Source organism: Chelon labrosus (assembly GCF_963514085.1).
Source record: "Chelon labrosus genome assembly, chromosome: 23".
NCBI lineage: Eukaryota > Metazoa > Chordata > Actinopteri > Mugiliformes > Mugilidae > Chelon > Chelon labrosus.
In genome coordinates this window covers 7,137,215-7,156,167 of record NC_140356.1, presented here as the reverse complement: position 1 = coordinate 7,156,167, position 18,953 = coordinate 7,137,215, and the positions used below count along the sequence as shown (strand labels likewise).

Genomic DNA, 18,953 nt, shown 5'->3' with positions numbered 1-18,953 from the left:
TCACCTTCAAAAAGTGACACTAGCTTTACAGAAATAAAACCCAGTCTGGGTGCTGAATCCCCTCACAAACGTGTGCTCTCTTCCTGTCTGCGCCTCCTCACCCTGCAGCAGGGTGGTGTTATACGGTGACCCGCAGGCAGGTGGAGCAGGAGAGATCTCTGAGAGGACAATGCATTGCTGTGACCTCACAAGATACCTATATACTGTACATAAGCCCATATTGCCAGCACCCTTACAGATTCGTTCACGCGTGGAAAAATGTATTGCGACCACAGGTTTTTTGCTCATGTAAAATGTAAGGTGGGAAACATGTTAAAAGCATGTGTGGATATACTTTCTATAAAATCAATTGTAATGCCTCCAGTCAGGATCAGTACAAACACAAATCTGTCCTGACATAGTAAAGGTTCATTTCTATTCTATCTGGAATTCAGGATTGGCAATTTATATCTAAGTGATGACTGCTCTATGTATTCCAAGTACAAACAAGTGTGAGTCCTGTGGAGACCATAGTATGGTGGAGACCCACAGTGGGCCCTCTAGTGGTCATCCAAAATGTCAGTCATCAGTACCCTTTTGTGCCATTCAAGCCTTGATCTCCATGTCTCAGATGCCTCTAAATCTTTTGATATAGTCTATTAGAAATAAAATGACATTTACAGATACAACACGTCAATAATAAGTCACACATAAGACAAGTGACCAGGACTGCCTTCTTTCACTTGTGCTTATGATCCGGTTGTCCAGACAGCTCTCTAAAAAGACTCCAGAGGGGATCATGTTTCTCCAATTTCAGCTTCTCTTCATTGGGACCTTGTGGAATCAAAAAATAGAGGCTTAAATCCTTCTCCTTACATACAAGGCCCTTGAAGGCCAAGCTCCATTATATCTTAATTACCTCATTGTACAATATTTCCCCAAAAGAACATTTTGCTCTAAAAGTGCTGGTTACTTGGAATTTCTCTAGTTTTAAAAAGTAGAATGGGAGTCTTGAACTTTCATGCTCCTCTGGAACTAGTTCCACTGGAGTGTATGTGCTGCAGGAAAGAAGAACAATGGCTTACACGTTAAGTTTCATGCATATGAATATTATTGAGATCGCTTCACAGAACATGTCATTTTAGCCACTTGTTTACAGAATTCAAATATGTATTCGAAACTGGATTATGTATATGAACCTTGAAGTTGACAGATGAAATTAGGGTAGCGGCTTTTCACAACATGGATTTTCTTATGACAATTCAAATTCCCCAACTGAGTGACACACATTCCACACTGGTCACAGACAAAAGGCTTTTCTCCAGTGTACGCTGATGAACCTGATGAACCGCTGATGGGACGTCCTGAATCTGTTCCCACACACGTCACAGCAGTGTGGTTTCTTTGCAGCTTGCACAGGCTGATCCGGTTGTCCTTCACCGAAACCATCCAGACTCCGATGAGGAGACCTGTCTGGGCTTTTGCAGGTCTGGCTCTAGGAAGCAAAAACAGATTTTTTTAAAAAAAGACATTGATAGAAAATATTAAAGGAAACGGTATGGTGGCCTTGAAGGTCAAAACAATACGACATTTCACAAAACACAACGACATTTCAGATTATGGAAAGTGTAGGGACAACACTTCTTGTTTCTGATTGGACAGAACCCGACAGCATAGCGTCATTTCCTGTTTCTACTTCGCTGTGTCCGTGCACGAGTGTTAAACCGCGTTGGAAAGAATGGAGCACGAGTTCTGACTTCTGTAAAATCACCTTACAATTACATATAGAAGCAAGTTAATGTTACTCAGTTAATACAAGTTAAGAGTTAATGTAGTTCAGACATGTGAAAGCTAATTTTAGCCAGGAAAAAGCTTGTTGGTCTTTCCTTTTTTAAAGAAATGTGATGGAAAAATCAACCATTACATAATATACCAAGAACAGTGTGGTCATGTGTACAGTGGCATGAAATCCTTTCTAACAAGAACAGTTTTGAATTACAATTACGTTGAGGCACAGGCATTTGGGCGCAATTTGTTTGGAAAGCTTAGTTTGCAGGTAACTATGATAAGAATCATTACATTAAATTCCAATAAACAAAATTACTTCTGGTGACCTTCCAGAGGACAAGCGGTTCCGGATGATGAATGAATAAATGAATGAATGCCCCCACCAACCAGCCAAGTTAAAGGAATTTAAGAAACTTAGTGTGTGGAAGGCCCACTGTGAGCTGTCAAGGTTGGCTGCAGTGGCTTTGCACTGCAGTATTTGCACTGGAGACTCAGCCACCTTGGAGTCAAGAGGGTTTCAGGAGAAAACCAAAAACATCCTGAATGCGGCTGGAAAAGCATCAAGGTGGCTGGGAACCACGAGTGGCGATCCAAGGCTGTGTAGCTACAATGCGGGGGCCGATCACCACCGACTGGGTCCACCAGGAGAGGGTGTCTAATGATCAAAGGCCCAAAATATCCTGTGACCCTGTGTTCATCCCTGAAGATGTGTCCAAGTTTCACCATGTGGTGCTTATACAACCCAGCAGAAATAGCTTTGTTGCATGAGTGAGACAACGAAAAGTTTAGTGTGAAGCAGCAACAAAATGCTGATGAAACAAAACATTTCAATTAAGAGAGACTTTATTGTGAGTGAACAATGAAGATTTTATTTACGCCATAAAGATGAACGAGATGGACAAGAGTTCTTTAAAAGATTGATAAATTATTTGAAAGAGAGCAGATTGGAATCAGCCAATGGTGGGATTAGACCTGACTTCCTTACAGATTACAGATGAACTAAACATAAAAGAGGACTATAGCAAGTTTCTATGTGTGAATATAGATAGGTGTATGACAGAAACAGTAAACAAGTACGACGTGGCCCTGGCCTCGATCACAAAGTGGCTCAGCTACAGATCGAAACTAGCTTTCGCAATGCACGTTCAAACACTCCAGCTGAGACACACTTTCCACCACACCACAGGCAACCTGACTTTCACAAACTGAGTGGCTCAAAGCCGAGCTGTTCATCACAGGACACAGTCGCCCTTGAGTGGCGCTTTGGATGAGCCTTTGAACGTGTGTTCCAATGGCTGCAGCGGTCCGATCGGCAGGAGACGCTCCAACACCTGACCAATGCAGGGAAGGCGGAGGCGGATCAAAGGAGGAGTCAGGGAGCCAGCAGACAGCATCAATCTGAAACAGGGAGGGGGGTTGTTGGTTGCACCGGGTCATTTACATTATTAGACATAAAGTTAATCAAACACGGGCAAGCAAGCAAACTACTCTGACATGACATGATATAACTGTCTCAACCATAAAATACAATTAAACAGGCTGCTCCTGTTTATATGAGGCATGTGAATAAGATAAATTTAGCTTTAATGACTTACTTGTTGTACCATGTTCTATATTATTCATTCATTCATTCATCTTCTGTACCTGCTTATTCCTGTTAAGGGTCGGGGGGGGGGGGGGGGGGGGGGGTCTGCTGGAGCCTATCCCAGCTGTCATTGGGCGAGAGGCGGGGGTACACCCTGGACAGGTCGCCAGTCTATCGCAGGGTGTTCTTTATTATTTTGTTCAGAATCTGTGCAGGAAGCAGAAACGCCTTTCCCGCCTTGGGCCACTTCAGACAGATACTGACCAATGGAGACTAGGAACAGCCCCCAGTCACCTAGCCATCACAATTTGGCGATCGCCAAAGTCCCTCATATCATTCCACTTACCCATTTTTCCTGCTTCTAGACAAAATATTCAGTCACTGCCTCATATAATCCGAACCATTGATAGGTGCCATGACAACTCTGCATAATGATATGGTTGATTGGTGTATGCAGTGCCATTTAGAATGCCGTTAATCTGGATTTTGTAAGGTTCACATGTTTCTGGATGTGATTAAGGGGGATCCAATCCAAACATGCTTTGAAAGATCTACACAACAACCAACGTAAAATGGATTACCAGATCCTGGACGGCATAATGCGAGATTCAATGCAAATACAATGGGCAAATGTTCTCCAAACAGATGAAATTTTTCAGCTTTTATAAGGAATAACTGATATACTGTTTAAGAAGAATGAAAAGGTGATGTGCAGTACTCACAGAGACACATAGAGAGAACCATTGTTAGGGGCTATCAATAGGACAGGAAGACTTTGATCCGTCCTTGGAAACACCCAGCCTTACAAAAGCTGAGTTTCTCGGGGAGAGGAAAGCACTTCTTTGAAACTAGAAAACTAACAGAAACAGCAGGCTCGTACGACAATAAGCTTTGGTCACGCTGCTGCTGTTGTTTGTTGTGCTTTCCAAAAGGGATGGATACTCTGGATGGATAAGCTTATGATGTTCACAGAGAAGGATGTGCCAGACTGTGAATGTCCGTGTGTGTGTTTGCATTCAGTGAACCCCCGAACCTTTCAACGCTGGTCAGACAGGCACTGTGGTCACGTTTGTGCACGTGCATGTATGCCTGCCTAAAGGTAGGGATGCAGGGTTGGATGGCCTTTTATTGACACGATCAACAAGTGCACGAGTGACTGAGTTACTGATTACAGGTGATGTTATAATTTGTTTGTGATAAGACTCTTGCTTTAAGCAGAAAGTCCTAGCAGGTACAACACGCCTTCAGCTGCCATCCCTCTTAGGACCACTGCTGCCTCTCAGGTAAATTCTCTTTCTGGTTCTTTACTACTTCTGATTTTGTTAGCTTTTCTTTAGGATGCAATAAGAAAATCTGTTTCTAAACTGATCTGATTTTATGATTTGTGCTTTTATGTTCTCCATATTGCAATCAGATAGAAATGAGTTACACAATTTGGAAACATTATATTTTAAACATCTCCAAAAAAGTGTGTTTAACAGAAATCAGTGCAGGTTAGGATGATGTTCTTATTACTTATATTAGGTTACACTGCCAAACACACAACTATTATACTATTATTACAAGATTTATTGACAAATTATTTTTTAAACAGAAAACTAATTTTATGAATCTAATCTGCTTGTTTCTTTGCAGTTTTTTTTTCAGTGCTGTGTTTTATGCTTTCTGGCATTTATTGAGTACACCCAGCATCATGAGTGTAGAGTCCAAAAAAACACGTGAGGCATGTTGCTCCAAGCTGAAGGTCAGTGAAATGTTAACTTTTGTCTGTATTAACAAATGCATAGGGAGACGCCCATGCCTTGTGCACTGTCATGATTTTTATTTTTTATTTTTTTTTATATACAATTAAAGACCCAGAAGCCATGTTAATTAGCTATGTTAACGCCAAGCTGTTAAATCTCACTGGTAAGCATATATGACATTCTATGTTAGTATTACCTGTGTCCTTCAAATACCACCTGATTAGGCAGTGAAAACCACAACTTTAATAGGAAAAGACTATTTTTTTTAATTGCCAAACTTTGAGGCCACCATTGGGACTTTTATCTTCCTTGTGGAGAGGGAAGATAAAAGTTTTATTGTAAAGAAGTGTTAAAATCTATCATTCAAGTGAATTTTGGGGCACATAAACAGCATTTTATTTGCTGTGACCTGTATTCCTACCATGCAAAGAGCTGCTGATTCACTATCAACAGTGTGACTAAGTTTATGAAATGCTTATATGACAGATAACATGATAACGGCCCGGTCATATAAAACCTCCCTGCGGGTTAAAAAGTACAAACATGTTGAAATCTGGAGGAAATGTTTACTTGCAGACTTTTAACTGTTTGGCAAGTGGTCGCACTTATCTGTGTATTCGCAGAATAATCTGTGACCTAAAACCCAGTCGGAATCCCTTTCAATCATTAACGATCTTAGTGTCAAGGATGTGGCTCCACGCTAGTACGATTTGTACTGGAACACAAATAAGGTCCAGAAAAACTGGTGAGGATTCAACTAAATGCTATTTCAGTTTGACAACAGTGAGATGGCCAGTTTACATTTTGAAATTGTCATTCATTTTCATCCCCTTGATTTGAGACAGAGTCAAGTTTCTAGTCATTTGTGGCTTACAACTGTAGCTAGCTAGCCAGTTAGCTAGCTTGAAAGCTAGCTTTAGCATCATCTCTTATAAACACTGCCTAGATGAGTTGTTCTAAATGAAGAATACTGAAAAATTGTTCCTAAAAATACTGACAGACGTATAATGATACTACATTTCATTACAAGTTCAATTCAGTTAAATTTAGTAAAGACATTCAGGCTGCACTTTCCCTGCAAAAGGTTTGCACCTTAGCTAGCTCATGATTCCTGTAAGACAGAGAAAATATGGAATTATATTGTATATTGTATATTGTCTTACATACGTTTTCATGTTTTCCAGCAATATTCTAAATTTGAACAGTACAAGACAAAAAGGTTTAAAAATGAGGAATAATTAATCTGACTGACTGGGTTTGTTGGAGTGTATTATCGTTTCCATCTATGCTGGCGTTGGAAGTAACACTACTATGAGTAGTATGTGGTAACTATAGTAGTAACTATTGAGCTTATTTTGAAGCCAATGAACACATAGTTTTGTCCATTCCTGTCAGTTTTAGCTCCGGTTTGGAAAATGCTAGGAAACGACTATTTCTATCAGTCAGTCCAAATCTATTCTATACCTATCATGCCTAGGTATGTGCTTGGGTACAACTGTGGACAGTCGAGATTGAGGGCAATATGATGCTTTTCTTATGTCCTGTCATAGAAAACACTGAAGTAAAAAAGGTTAAATGTAAAAATAATAACACATATCACGGCATTTAATATTACATATAAAGTTACATGAGTCTAATGCTCATATTAAATGTGACTCAAGGGTAGGTTTCTGGCAGTTCTGAACATTTTCTTTAACTTGCATGATGAGCTGACATCAGCACATCCAAGAAACATGTGCCAGAGGCTTTGAGAAATTTAATTCAGTTAAATCTAGTTTCATTCAGACTTATTATAAAGACTCAAATCCCATCAAATGTAAATGAATTTAAATCTACTCAAAGTTAAAACCAGCTGTTGGTCTTCAAATGTGTGCTAAGCGTTGTGTGTGAGTCTAATCTATCATGGGACACGCCTATGTGATAATACTTTTCCCTTAACATGTGTACAAGATACAATTACATCCTTTTGTCATTTAAATAAACACAATTCAGAAACTTTCATTGCAATCCTCTCACTCTGTGTCTTTGAAAAGAGATTAGTAATGAAGCAATCATCTCAGGCTACAACATACAAGACATATCCACCTCTCAAGGATATTCTGAGGATCCATCTGCCAACTCTTTTCACTAATGTAATCCAATCAACACTCCCCCAGCCTGAATCGCTCAATCTAACGACTTTTTGTCTGTGTTTTTCAGCTCTTCCTGGCCTCTATGGCATTTGTATATTTTGCCAAAGCCTTTGGTGGAGCCTACCTGAAGAGCTCCATCACCCAGATTGAAAGGCGCTTTGATATCCCCAGTTCCCTGATTGGGGTTATAGATGGCAGCTTTGAAATGGGTATGCAAAATTTTGATCTACACAAAAGATGGTGAAGTTGTGCTTTTTAGCTGCGTGAATGCATTTTAAAAAAGGAAAATACAGACAGAAAAAAATATTGCATTTATCTACCAGAAAGCACTAACCTTTCTTCTTGGGATTTATTGACAGAAGATAGACAAGAAAACTAGTTCAACTCTTGTCTTCATATGACTGCTAATAATATAACTATTGATTAAGCCAATAATTACTTAATTCTTCCATGCATTCATAAAGTTATTGTTTAAATCTTCTCCTCCTCAGGCAACCTGTTGGTAATCGCGTTTGTGAGCTACTTCGGTGCTAAGCTCCACCGTCCCAGGTTGATAGCCATTGGCTGTGTGATTATGGCTGCTGGATCTTACCTTATAGCCCTGCCACACTTCTTCCAGGGATTGTTAGTATACAGCTTCCTACTTCTTCACTATGACATTGTAAAGGTTTATCGAGCAGTAAGGATATAATTAAATGGAATGACATAATAAAATGGTTCTTGTAGGTAGAACTGCTATGTAAAAGTCCGGCCAGTTAACCAGACTTGAACAGGCACCTTGCTGTGTTCTTGTTGTCAAGGAGCTTGCAACATACATTTTCCTAACTATAGTTAGACTATGTCTTGCAGCCTTAGTTTGAATAATAAATATGTCTGTTTTTATAGTGTTTGCACACCGCATGTTATAAATAACCAGTCAGACTTTTATTTGAATTGAACGTTTTTGGGGTGCATGGTCACTTTGAGAAAAGCTAACATTTTCGTTATGATTCTCCTTAATTTCCAGGTATAAATATGAGACCAGTATGTCTCACAACACACAGGTCAACAGCACCGAGAGCGCCTTGCCCTGTCTGTCCAATCAGAGCATGATGGAGGCAGACAAGACACCTGATTTAGTGACCCAAACAGGTATTAGGCTAATGCGTTCACTGCATCTGTTAGATCTAGGTCTGAAATCTGCATTTTTTTGTTTGTTTGTTTGTTTTTTGTTTTTAAAATCAATACATTTCAGTCGTGCAGTTTTAAGTCCGCTGTTCCTCCCCACAGCTTGTGAAAAGGCTGCCGGCTCGTCCATGTGGATATATGTGTTCTTGGGAAACATGCTGCGTGGAATTGGAGAGACTCCCATCATGCCCCTGGGGGTGTCCTATCTGGATGATTTCTCCAGAGAAGAAAACACTCCCTTCTATTTGGGTCAGTTGTTTTTTACAGTTTGTCATCTTTCCTTTCTATGGCTTTTGACACACTTTTCTGTCAGCGTCTTTGGAGCTTTGCTACGTTATTGTCTATCTTATTGAAATACCCTTTACCCTTTAATCAGATAGACTCTAGTGTCATATTATTGCTGTTGCTTTACTGTATGAGTATCTTGTAACATTTAGATGTCTTTCGTCTTTCTCTGCTTTTTACTCTTTGTGTTTTTCCCATCTGCCAGCTTGTATCCATACGGTGGGAATCTTAGGACCGATGTTTGGGTTCATGCTTGGGTCCTTCCTAGCCAAGATCTACGTGGACATTGGATTTGTGGATTTAGGTATGGAACTTCCCATTTTCAGGGCAAAAAAAGTGGTTTACGCAGTGGTGCAACACTAACTGCACAACATGGCGACTGTAGTTATTCAGTAAGTGATACCCTGATTACTAGAGATAGGGACTCTGGTCTTTTTGACTTGATGAGCACATAGTTTATCCTCTGGTTTGTCAAAATCGCGCCCTCAAAGAGCCCTTATTTAAACTAGTTAACCTTTCTTCCCTTTGAACCTACATGGAAAGGTCATACTGAAAGAGCAAAACCATTTGGCATTCAGCAATAACAAGGCAAGAGGATTTCCCTACAATTCTCCTTGTTGACACAGTAGGAGTATCTCACTGTTTATTACATGGATTAGAGCTGTTGGCAGCCTCTGACCATGAGGACTGATTGCTCTCATCCTCTTGCTAATGGCTAAGCTATTACGACAGAGAGGGTTAAAGGTTGATCCTGAAAGGTTGAGTCCTACAAACGTAATATCCAACAATACCCGCTATCATCATTTTGTCCATCTCCCAGACACCGTCACCATCACCCACAAGGACTCCCGCTGGGTGGGAGCCTGGTGGCTGGGCTTCATAGCGACTGGCACAGTGGCTCTACTGTCGAGTATCCCGTTCTGGTTTCTGCCCAAGTCTCTGCCCAAGCAGGGCGAAGAGCAAAAACAGAGTAAAAGCACGGAGCTTGCCGTGGTGGCAGAGCAGGAGAATTTTCTGCCGGAAGAAACCCAAGACCATGAGGAGAAGGAGAAGGAGAAGGAGCAGGAGAAGCCAGTCTCATTCCAGGAGCTGGCTAAGGGTAACAGACTGTTTAGATAAACCACGTGAGGTCAATTTAGCCTTTAACGTACCATAAAACTCAAAGAAAGTCTCATAAAAATGCTTAATGTGTAACAACGAAGGGCATGCACTCCTAGATCTTAAATACCATTGAATGTGTCACTAGTAACTAAGTAACTAATGTGTAATCACATTTTTCAGACTAAAAGAAGAAATAAAAAAGGAACTAATGGAGATAAATATGCATGAAATAGGAAATTGGTGGATTGGTGTATTGGTTTATCTTATTAAGACTACTTTTGGTCTAATTGCTCTTTCTTCAACAGATTTCATTCCATCGCTGAAGAGGCTGTTCAAGAACAGCATCTTCTCCATGATGATCCTCACCTACCTGGTGTCTGTCAATGGCTTCATCGGCATGATCACCTTCAAGCCAAAGTACATGGAGCAAATCTACGGCCAGTCGGCCTCCAAGGCCATTTTCCTCATAGGTACGGCACGGCAACTGGCCCCCCATACACTTTTCCATTGGCTGCACCTTGTTGTTCAAGGCGGTGGAAACGACACTGTTATTGAAAGGAAGTGTGATTGTGAGCGATAATTGCGTCTTGAAATGTTAGCACTAAATAGCTCCCTGTGGGCTCTCCTTTTGTGTGTGTGTGTTTGTCAAGTCAGGTAACTGCGACTAGCACTTAATGACTGTTTACATGACTGGCTAGCCAACAGTATTGTGTGCATACTGAATTGTTCTACAGTCACCAAACAGTAGAACAACATGAACTGGCTGCAGAACAGAAACATTTTGATGCAAACAGATTTTGGTGTGTTCTTAGTAGCACACACAGTAAGTGTACCATCTCTTAGAGAGGCAAGGTCCCGCCCCTTCCTTTATTTCAGAATAAAACTAGCCAGTGTATTCACGCATTCATTCTTCCATTCAGGTATACTGAACCTGCCAGCTGTAGCTCTGGGCATCATCACTGGTGGTTTCGTGCTGAAGCGTTTCAAGCTGAGTGTCATCGGAGCTGCCAGGGTGTCCATCACTGCCTCTATCGGGTCCTTTTGCTTGCTTGCCATTCAGGCTTTCATCCAATGTGAAAACGCGGAGGTGGCCGGCCTCACCATCTCATACCAAGGGTGAGTGGGTTAGGCCGTGTTGCCTGTGTGAGAAATTCTAAATTGGGGCCAGTGTCTCACTAGCCCAGTGTCTCTTTTCTGTGTGTTCACCAGGGCTCCTGAACTGTCCTACAACCCACAGACCTTGCTGTCGCAGTGCAACATGGGCTGCTCCTGCTCAATGAAGCACTGGGACCCGGTTTGTGCCTACAATGGCATGACGTACGCCTCACCCTGCCTGGCTGGCTGCCAGACTTCCACCGGCAGCGGCAGGGAGATGGTGAGCGACCTACGGACCCTCAGAGTTCATGTGCCCGACTTGCCATTTTGCGGTTAACAGGAAAAGATAGTGGTGAAAAGACCAATTTAAAGATATCAGTTTCTACCAAAACAGTTGTTTCATTATAACAGATTGCGGTGTTGCATTTGGAAATCCTTTATTTAGCTCATAAATTCAATATTTGATTGTCACAAACACAATTAGGCATTCTTCCTATGGGACAGTCTTGGGAGCTCCAATCATGAATCCACTCATAAGCGCATATAAGACGAGCCTAAACAGATAAACAGTATTTTACATTTTAGAGCCCAAAGCTTTTCTACAAAGCAGCAACTGCAAAAAACAAACCACCAGCGGTTAAACGTGATCACTCACATTTCTGTCTTGTCCTTCAGACGTTTCATAACTGCACCTGCATTGGGGAGATGACGACCCCAGCCGCCAACATGTCTACAGTCCTGGGCCAGTGCCCCAGGAAAAGCGACTGCGACAGGAAATTCAAACTCTACATGGCTTTGTCTGTAGTGGGGTCCTTTATTTCTGCCTGCGGGGGCACGCCGGGATACATCGTATTGCTCAGGTCAGAGACGCCAAAGCTAGCTCAGATCAAACGCTTTAAAATTAGTATGTTGTGTGACAATTATATACATACATTGATCAGCCACTACATTAAAACCACTGACAGGAGAATTAAATAATATTGACCATCTTGTGACAATACAATGTTCTGCTGGGAAACTTTTCCAGCTGGCATTCGTGTAAATGTTACTTAGACATGTACCACCTACCTAGACCAGACCAGGCACCCCCACCCCATAGCAATGACACTCAGCAGCCATCCCCAGCAGGCACACACACAAAAACGGTTTAGGAACAACTCAAAAGACATGAAGAACAGCACAAGGTGTTGACCTGGCCTCCAAATTCCCTAGATCCCAAACTGATCAAATATCTGTGGGATGATCCACAGCGGCCCCTCCCCTCAACCCATAGGACCCAAAGGCCCCCACTAACAACATCCTGTTGCCAGACACCACAGGACACCCTCAGAAGGCCCATGTCCATTCTCTGATGAGTCACAAGTGTTTTGGAAGACCTACACAATATTAGGAAGGTGGTCATGTTATGCCTGATTGGTGTATATAAACTTTTAGTTGAGGAATTAGCTCTAAGAGGTGTGTTCTGAGAGTTTTATACTCTAAATGTGACTGACTATCAATGCTGATCTATGCGTCTTTAAGCTATGTCAAATTTTTGCATAAACATCTAATATTGTAACTTTTGGTCATTAACTCAGGTCCATACAGCCAGACCTGAAGTCACTGGCTTTGGGTATGCAGACACTGATAGTAAGAACTCTAGGTGAGTACTTAAACTGTTCATATTGAAAACACAAGGATATCAAGCTTTTCATGACAGCATTAATGATATTACTTCTTCATGCATGCGTTACTGTGTGTTTCCAGGCGGGATCCCTCCCCCTATATATTTCGGAGCGCTGATTGACCAAACCTGTTTGAAGTGGGGTACCAAGCAATGTGGAGGCCGTGGAGCATGTAGAATCTATGACGCTAATGCATTTAGGTACCGTAGAACCAAGGTTTTATCATCATGCTTAAATATGTTACCTAATATGTTACTATATGACGTTGTTTAACCTATGCAAGCAGTAAAAGTAAGAATCAGTATAATTGTAAAGAGTAAACCTACTGATCTCAAATAATGTTATGTTTGACCTACTCCATTGTACTCTGCTTTCAGAATTACATTCATGGGGCTCATTACCGGACTCTACCTCCTAGCCAACATGATGTGGGGAGGCCTTTACCTCAAAATTGTCAAGAGACAGAAGAAGTTAGCACTGAGGAATCAGGAAAAAGAAGCTGGACCAGAGGGTAACGGAGTGGGCAACGGACACGCCAACATCAACATTGCCACAAACAAAGAAGACGGAGACAAGGAGAGCACTATTTGAGGTGTTCAGGAAGGCCACACCATTGTGTAATGCAGCTCCTGCATAGGGTGCTGCATCCATACCTGACCAAACGTGGTAATGGTACAGTGTCTGCAGTCTTTGGTCTTCGAGCAAAGACTGCTTTTTTTTTTTAAAGACAGATAGTGTGTCAGAGGCAGTACCTGCTGTTTTGTTCACTTCACAAAGGTCGAAGATCCCAACTAGAGCTTAGCTGTAAAATGAATGACAACCCAACAACGTGAAATAGTATTATAGTCAACATCAGTCAACGTATGAGAGTCAGTGTCAACAACTCAGCTGGGCAGAAAGACACTGTGCAGTTTACCCATGATGATGTTGGGAGAGGAATATGTGTTTCAGATATCTGGAGAACGCTCGTCTTGTCTCCACCATTTATACTTGAATAGCATTAGGTCAGGTAAACTTAGTAATGTCTCACCCTACAGCTTTATATTGAAAGTGATTTATGTGCCATAAGTATTTGGCAATCATCTATACAGTATATGTACTTTTTTAAATACAAGTAGAAGACGACAAGTGTTTGTTGCCTAAAATGCCGTAGCACTGCTAAGTAAGGCTGAGTATTCTTTATGTTTTTTTTTTTTCACTATTGAGGAGCTTCAGGGATTATTTTGTGCTTACACATGTGAGTAAACTAAAGGAATAGTTTTGGGGAGTATGCTTATTTGCATTTTTGCGGAGAGATGACGGGTTCGTAAAAGCAACTTAACTTATCGTAGCACAAAGGATAGCAACAGGGGGGAAACAGCTAACTTGGTTTTGTCGAATATAGCGAAATCCACCTACTAACACGTCTAAATCCCACTTGATAACAGGCTATCTATTCATGTGATACAAAATTATGCTATGGGGGGTCATTTATCAAAATACACTGCAATGACTTCTATTAATCTATTACTAATCTTGTCATGGCCGTGAAGTTGTCTGACAACAAGCAACAGTGACAGATTAAAGCAATATGATGCGACTGTTTTACCTTAAAATAACATCTTCAGAATCTTTTTAATGGTACATTGACTTGTGATAACCAGAATGGCGCTTGTGTTGAGTGGGTATGATAACCTACAAGAAGTACATAATGCTTTACAACACGTCACACACCACCGACCGAGTGTCTGAACCATCTGTGCGAAGAAGCTAGATTGTACTTGGTTGCCTTAAAATGGAACAAAGAAGACAGTTCTCATTGCAGACACCATGGCAGAGCTTTTGGACCAAGTTCCCTGTTCAACCCGCCTGGCAATAGAGTAGAAAGCCAGTCCAGACCTCACTCAGTACCAAGGTTGGTGTTATCTGTTGATGTGTGACGGGTTTACAGATTTACTCTTGAACCTCCCAAACCCCTGACAGTTGAAACTGTATGCTCTGGACGATCTGAAGGAAAGACAAATCATTTCTTCTTCTACACTTTCTTAACCCTCTGCTTCTTATGGTCCACACAGTAAAGTACGTGAGATTGAATGAGGTTGTGCAGCCAGTGCTACATAATCTAAAGTTTTATTCAGCTGGAGCACCCCTAATTCAAAGTTGCCTGTTGCTGTGGACTGTAAAAATTGCGAGTTTGCATTGAGAAAGGAAGGCCATGTTGATGTGAGGTCAGTTGATAGGTAAAAAAGCAAATAAGCATATTTCCCAAAATGTGAAACTATTCCTTTATGGCATTTTAATCAATTTTGGACAAAAATGTTGGACAATATAACAACCTAAGTTTGAATGTACTATGTTATTGTAGTCGTTGAGTCAGAAACAGTATTTTATCCAATAAACATACCAAAAATGATTTTGTATCTTTAAAAATGTGAACTGATTGTGCCTTATATCCTTGCCGAAGTGCTTTATATACGTATTTGAGAGGCTTTAAACTACCTGTGTCACTCAAACAGAATGGAAAGAGTTACTTGCAACCGTCACAGAGGGTCTAGAAGAACGTATCAGTCACTTTATTATCTCATAAACTAGTTCCTCTGACACACTTTTTTTTAACTGCATGTAGGGGAAAGGGAAAGGTGCAGGCCACGGAATCTGAGACAGTGCTGTAAAACTTAAATGATTCGTAACTTTTATTTTGACGATTAGCAGTGTGCCCCAGCAACATTTGACATGTCTGGGTATGCCCTGCTGTCTCAAATTGCATTCCCTTGTTACATCACAGTCACACCGTTTTACACAAACCCCACAGGTCATGAGCGTTCACACAACCCTCGCCAGTGTTTGTCCGGCAAAGTTCACTATGGTTTGGACAGTGGACTAAAAGTGAGTGAGTCAAGTGTCAGATTTGACTTTGATTTACTCTCTTTACACGCTGTATCTTGCTGGTTAAATGTATCATTGATTAATACATATGCATAATTACTGTTAATAATGAAAGGTTATATATTGAGTTATTGTATTTCTATTTTGTCCATATATTGTGTTTATTAGCATTTTTCTTCTTCATTTTTTTTTTTTTTTTTTTTTTTACAATTCAGTTCTTTGTCCTTCAAGCATGTATATAAGCATTAAAGACAGTTACCCCACACCACAATGCTCAGTGTATAGATATGAATCTTCCAAGGTGCTTTAAATGTAGGTATAACATCAGGCAGCTGATGACACCTGAGGTGGTTAACTGGCTGAAACATCTATGATATTAAGAGCAAAACATGATAATTTACAGGAATTTATGGAGGTTGAAAACACAGAAAAAAATAATAAATCTTGGGTTATGATGCAGTTAATACTCTCCCTGTGCTGTATTTTGGACAACTGTTGCTTCTTTATAATGCTGTGGTTAATATTCACGTCAGGCACAAATTCGCAGGCATTCATAATTTTATTTTGAAGGGACCGACGCAGGTCAGCTCCAGCCTGTGCATGGCTGCCATCTGAATGCTAGTAGTACTGTTATGCTAACTAGCTCACAATGGTCGCGTAAACATGCAGCTATGTTAAGGCACTGCTTGCCGCTGGCTTAAAATCTGCTGACAAAAGGTCAAAACTAAAGAAACCGTATGATTCCTTGAAGAACAAAAGAGAGAAAATACCGCAGCACTGACAACACTTGCCGCATGATCAGAGTAAATATGGCGCCACTGGAGTCTGGAGGCTAACGGCTAACGGCCTCCAGACTCCAGTGGCGCCATATTTACTCTGGTGGTGCATCAGCTGATCTCCTGAAATAAAAATAACCTAGTCTTTCATTTAGAACATTTAATCATTCTTTTAAAGTCTGTCAAAAACCTAATAATAAGCACATGAAATGGACAACCACCCCATCATGTGACTAATGTATTGTAGTTTTAACCCATATGATTTCTTCCTTTTTCCGAGCTACTTTTATTTTGTCTCCTCGTCACTATCAGAGGAAAAATCTTTAGTTTAATTCTTGGTAGATGTGCATCAACATCTGTCTGGCTTGCTTAAAGTTGAAGGTTGTCATTACATAACCTGCTTTGCTCAAACATGGACTCTCCTGTGTTTGGTTTGTGTTTGCCAAATAGTGTTGTGCTTTCTTTAATTGAACTTGAGCCACGTTATGTAATGTAACTGTCCTGACCAGGGTGTACAATATTTGTTGACCATAAATCCATTTTAAAACTTCATTGTAGATAAGACATTTGGCAGCTTAATAGCGGAAGCGATATGCTGCCATTTAAAGGACTTCTAATTTCCTGCTTGAATCAGATCAGCAAGATCATATGGAGACTCGTGGATCACGTGACACGGCCTTAACAATAATAATCAAACAAAGTTCTAAAAAATCAGTCTTCTTTCAGATGTATCATGACATGGCCGTTCCTCAGAATCAACCTGTTTTGGACATTTTATGACAATTCATTCTTGTTTACAGCCTCCTCACAGTGACAGTGAACCTGTCATGCTGACAAACCGCCATCTAGTGGTTGGGTGCGGTCATTGCGTAGGTAACACAAATCGCGGTGCATTGTGGAGCATGAAGTTTTTGGTCAATATTTCCTTAAAGCGGCGTTAACTCACTTTCCAGTCCATTAGGTACACTAGTGAAATTGAATGCAACCTTACATAACAGGCCTACACTAAATGGTATCCAGCATTAGTTTAAAACAACTGTGAGAGCTGTTGATTTGCCTGCCTTTTCATTTTGTAGTTGTAGCAACACATGTTTCTTTTATTTTGACCACCTAACTGTAGTCAGTGGGCTAGGCTAAATAACAAACACATTAGTGTTTAATTCAATACAGTTTAACATCACCTCAAACTACATCCTCCAAATTGATCATCCAGCTGAATAACCAACTTTCAGATGCTGTTTCAGCGCATGCTCACAAACCTCACTGAGAGGTACAGAGGATGCAATTAAAAATGTGTGCTGAAGTTACCATACATTGTTGCTTTCCCCATAAAGGGTTAAAATGCCTTTGAAGTGTACTTAACAGACTGGTAAGTGAGTGTTGAATTGTACTATAACAAAATAATATTCTTTGCAAGAGGCACCACATTTGACACGTAGATAGATATGTGATGAATAAACTTAAAAAATAAAGGAGAATGTATGTGTGCTCAGTCCAAACTAGACAAATCTGTCAGGGGGCCCTAGGGAGGGGTTGTGGAGTATCATCAATGCAGGTAGACATGTGGGTGCCTGCTTTCTCATTTTTTTTTCACAGAAATTTGTTTGACTGTGCTGACGGTGCACCACTCGCTATTAATGACAGGACATGGATGGTCCAGTGTTGCAGTCCTGCACATAACCTCACTATGTGGTTCATGATAAGCATCAACCCTTATGATTTCTTACTTTTTTTTTTAAGCAACTTATCTTTTTTCTTGGTAGATGTGCATCAACACTGGCCCAGCTTGCTTAAAGTTGAAGGTTGTTATTACATAACCTGGTTCGCTCAAACATGGACTCTCCTGTGTTTAGTTTGTGTTTGCCAAATAGCGTTGTGCTTTCTTTAATTGAACCGGAGCCATGTTTGAGCTCGATCCACGTTATGTAATGTAACTGTCATGACCAGTGAGTATGATACTGCTTTTGTGTAGATAAAGCATCAGTTTACAGGTTTAAGTGGAAATGATATGGTGTCGCTTAAAGCACTTTTAATTTCCTCAATATCTTGGTTCACCAGCAGGCTGCGCTCTACACAACAAAATATCCATTGCAAAGCACATCTAGCTGCTTTGATTTGTACAAACCAAAGCAGATCAGAAAAAAAAAAAGTAATTTTTTTGGTCATGCTTATAAAATTATAGTATCTACTTGCAGGTACAGTTGGCATTGTCCTAAGTTGGAGTGATGCAGTGGGAAACTACATTCCTATCTGAGTGCACCTGAAACTAGATACAGTGTCAAAAGACAGGGAGCAAAGCCTTACAGTCAATTTTTTTTTTTCTTTTTCCAGAAAGTGGTAAACACTTCCCTCGCTGTTGCTGTGCAAGAATGTGAGCGCTCTAAATCATAATCCTTGGAATTTGCGAGGGGACAAAGCTGATTGTGTGACCCGCTGTGGCGCTGACTGACCCGGCGCAGCGGTGACTGGCCAAATAAAACATTCCCGACAATATTTTAATATCGAGGCTCGCCGTTCCACCTTTGAGGTCAAGGCCGCTCGGCTTGGTATCCGCGGATGCCTTAACCTTTCCGTATAATTCGTGAACTTTTTTGAACAAACGCACGTATACACCTACTTTTAATCCAGTTCAATAGCACTAAGCACCTGACATTTTACCTTGTGAGAAAAAAAAATCCAAAGGCATTGGTTTGAAGTTACTAATCTGTCCCCCCCTTCACCGCCACCGCCGAGCCCAAACACCTCCCCCCGCCTCTCTCTTGTTGCTGTCC

General features: G+C 40.9%; 1 protein-coding gene across 1 annotated transcript; it reads left to right on the top strand.

The window, feature by feature from the left end:
• Positions 1 to 5,045: 5,045 nt before the first annotated feature.
• slco1d1 (solute carrier organic anion transporter family, member 1D1) lies at positions 5,046 to 13,777 on the top strand (the record flags this gene model as incomplete). The annotated part of the gene is made up of 14 exons (XM_084573116.1): positions 5,046 to 5,096; positions 7,297 to 7,438; positions 7,721 to 7,853; positions 8,236 to 8,360; positions 8,499 to 8,645; positions 8,887 to 8,985; positions 9,502 to 9,780; positions 10,088 to 10,252; positions 10,703 to 10,898; positions 10,992 to 11,157; positions 11,553 to 11,737; positions 12,455 to 12,519; positions 12,624 to 12,741; positions 12,919 to 13,777. 14 exons carry the CDS (start codon positions 5,046 to 5,048, stop codon positions 13,130 to 13,132), a joined length of 2,085 nt encoding a protein of 694 aa, XP_084429242.1. The 3' UTR covers positions 13,133 to 13,777.
• Between the last annotated feature and the right edge of the window lie 5,176 nt (positions 13,778 to 18,953).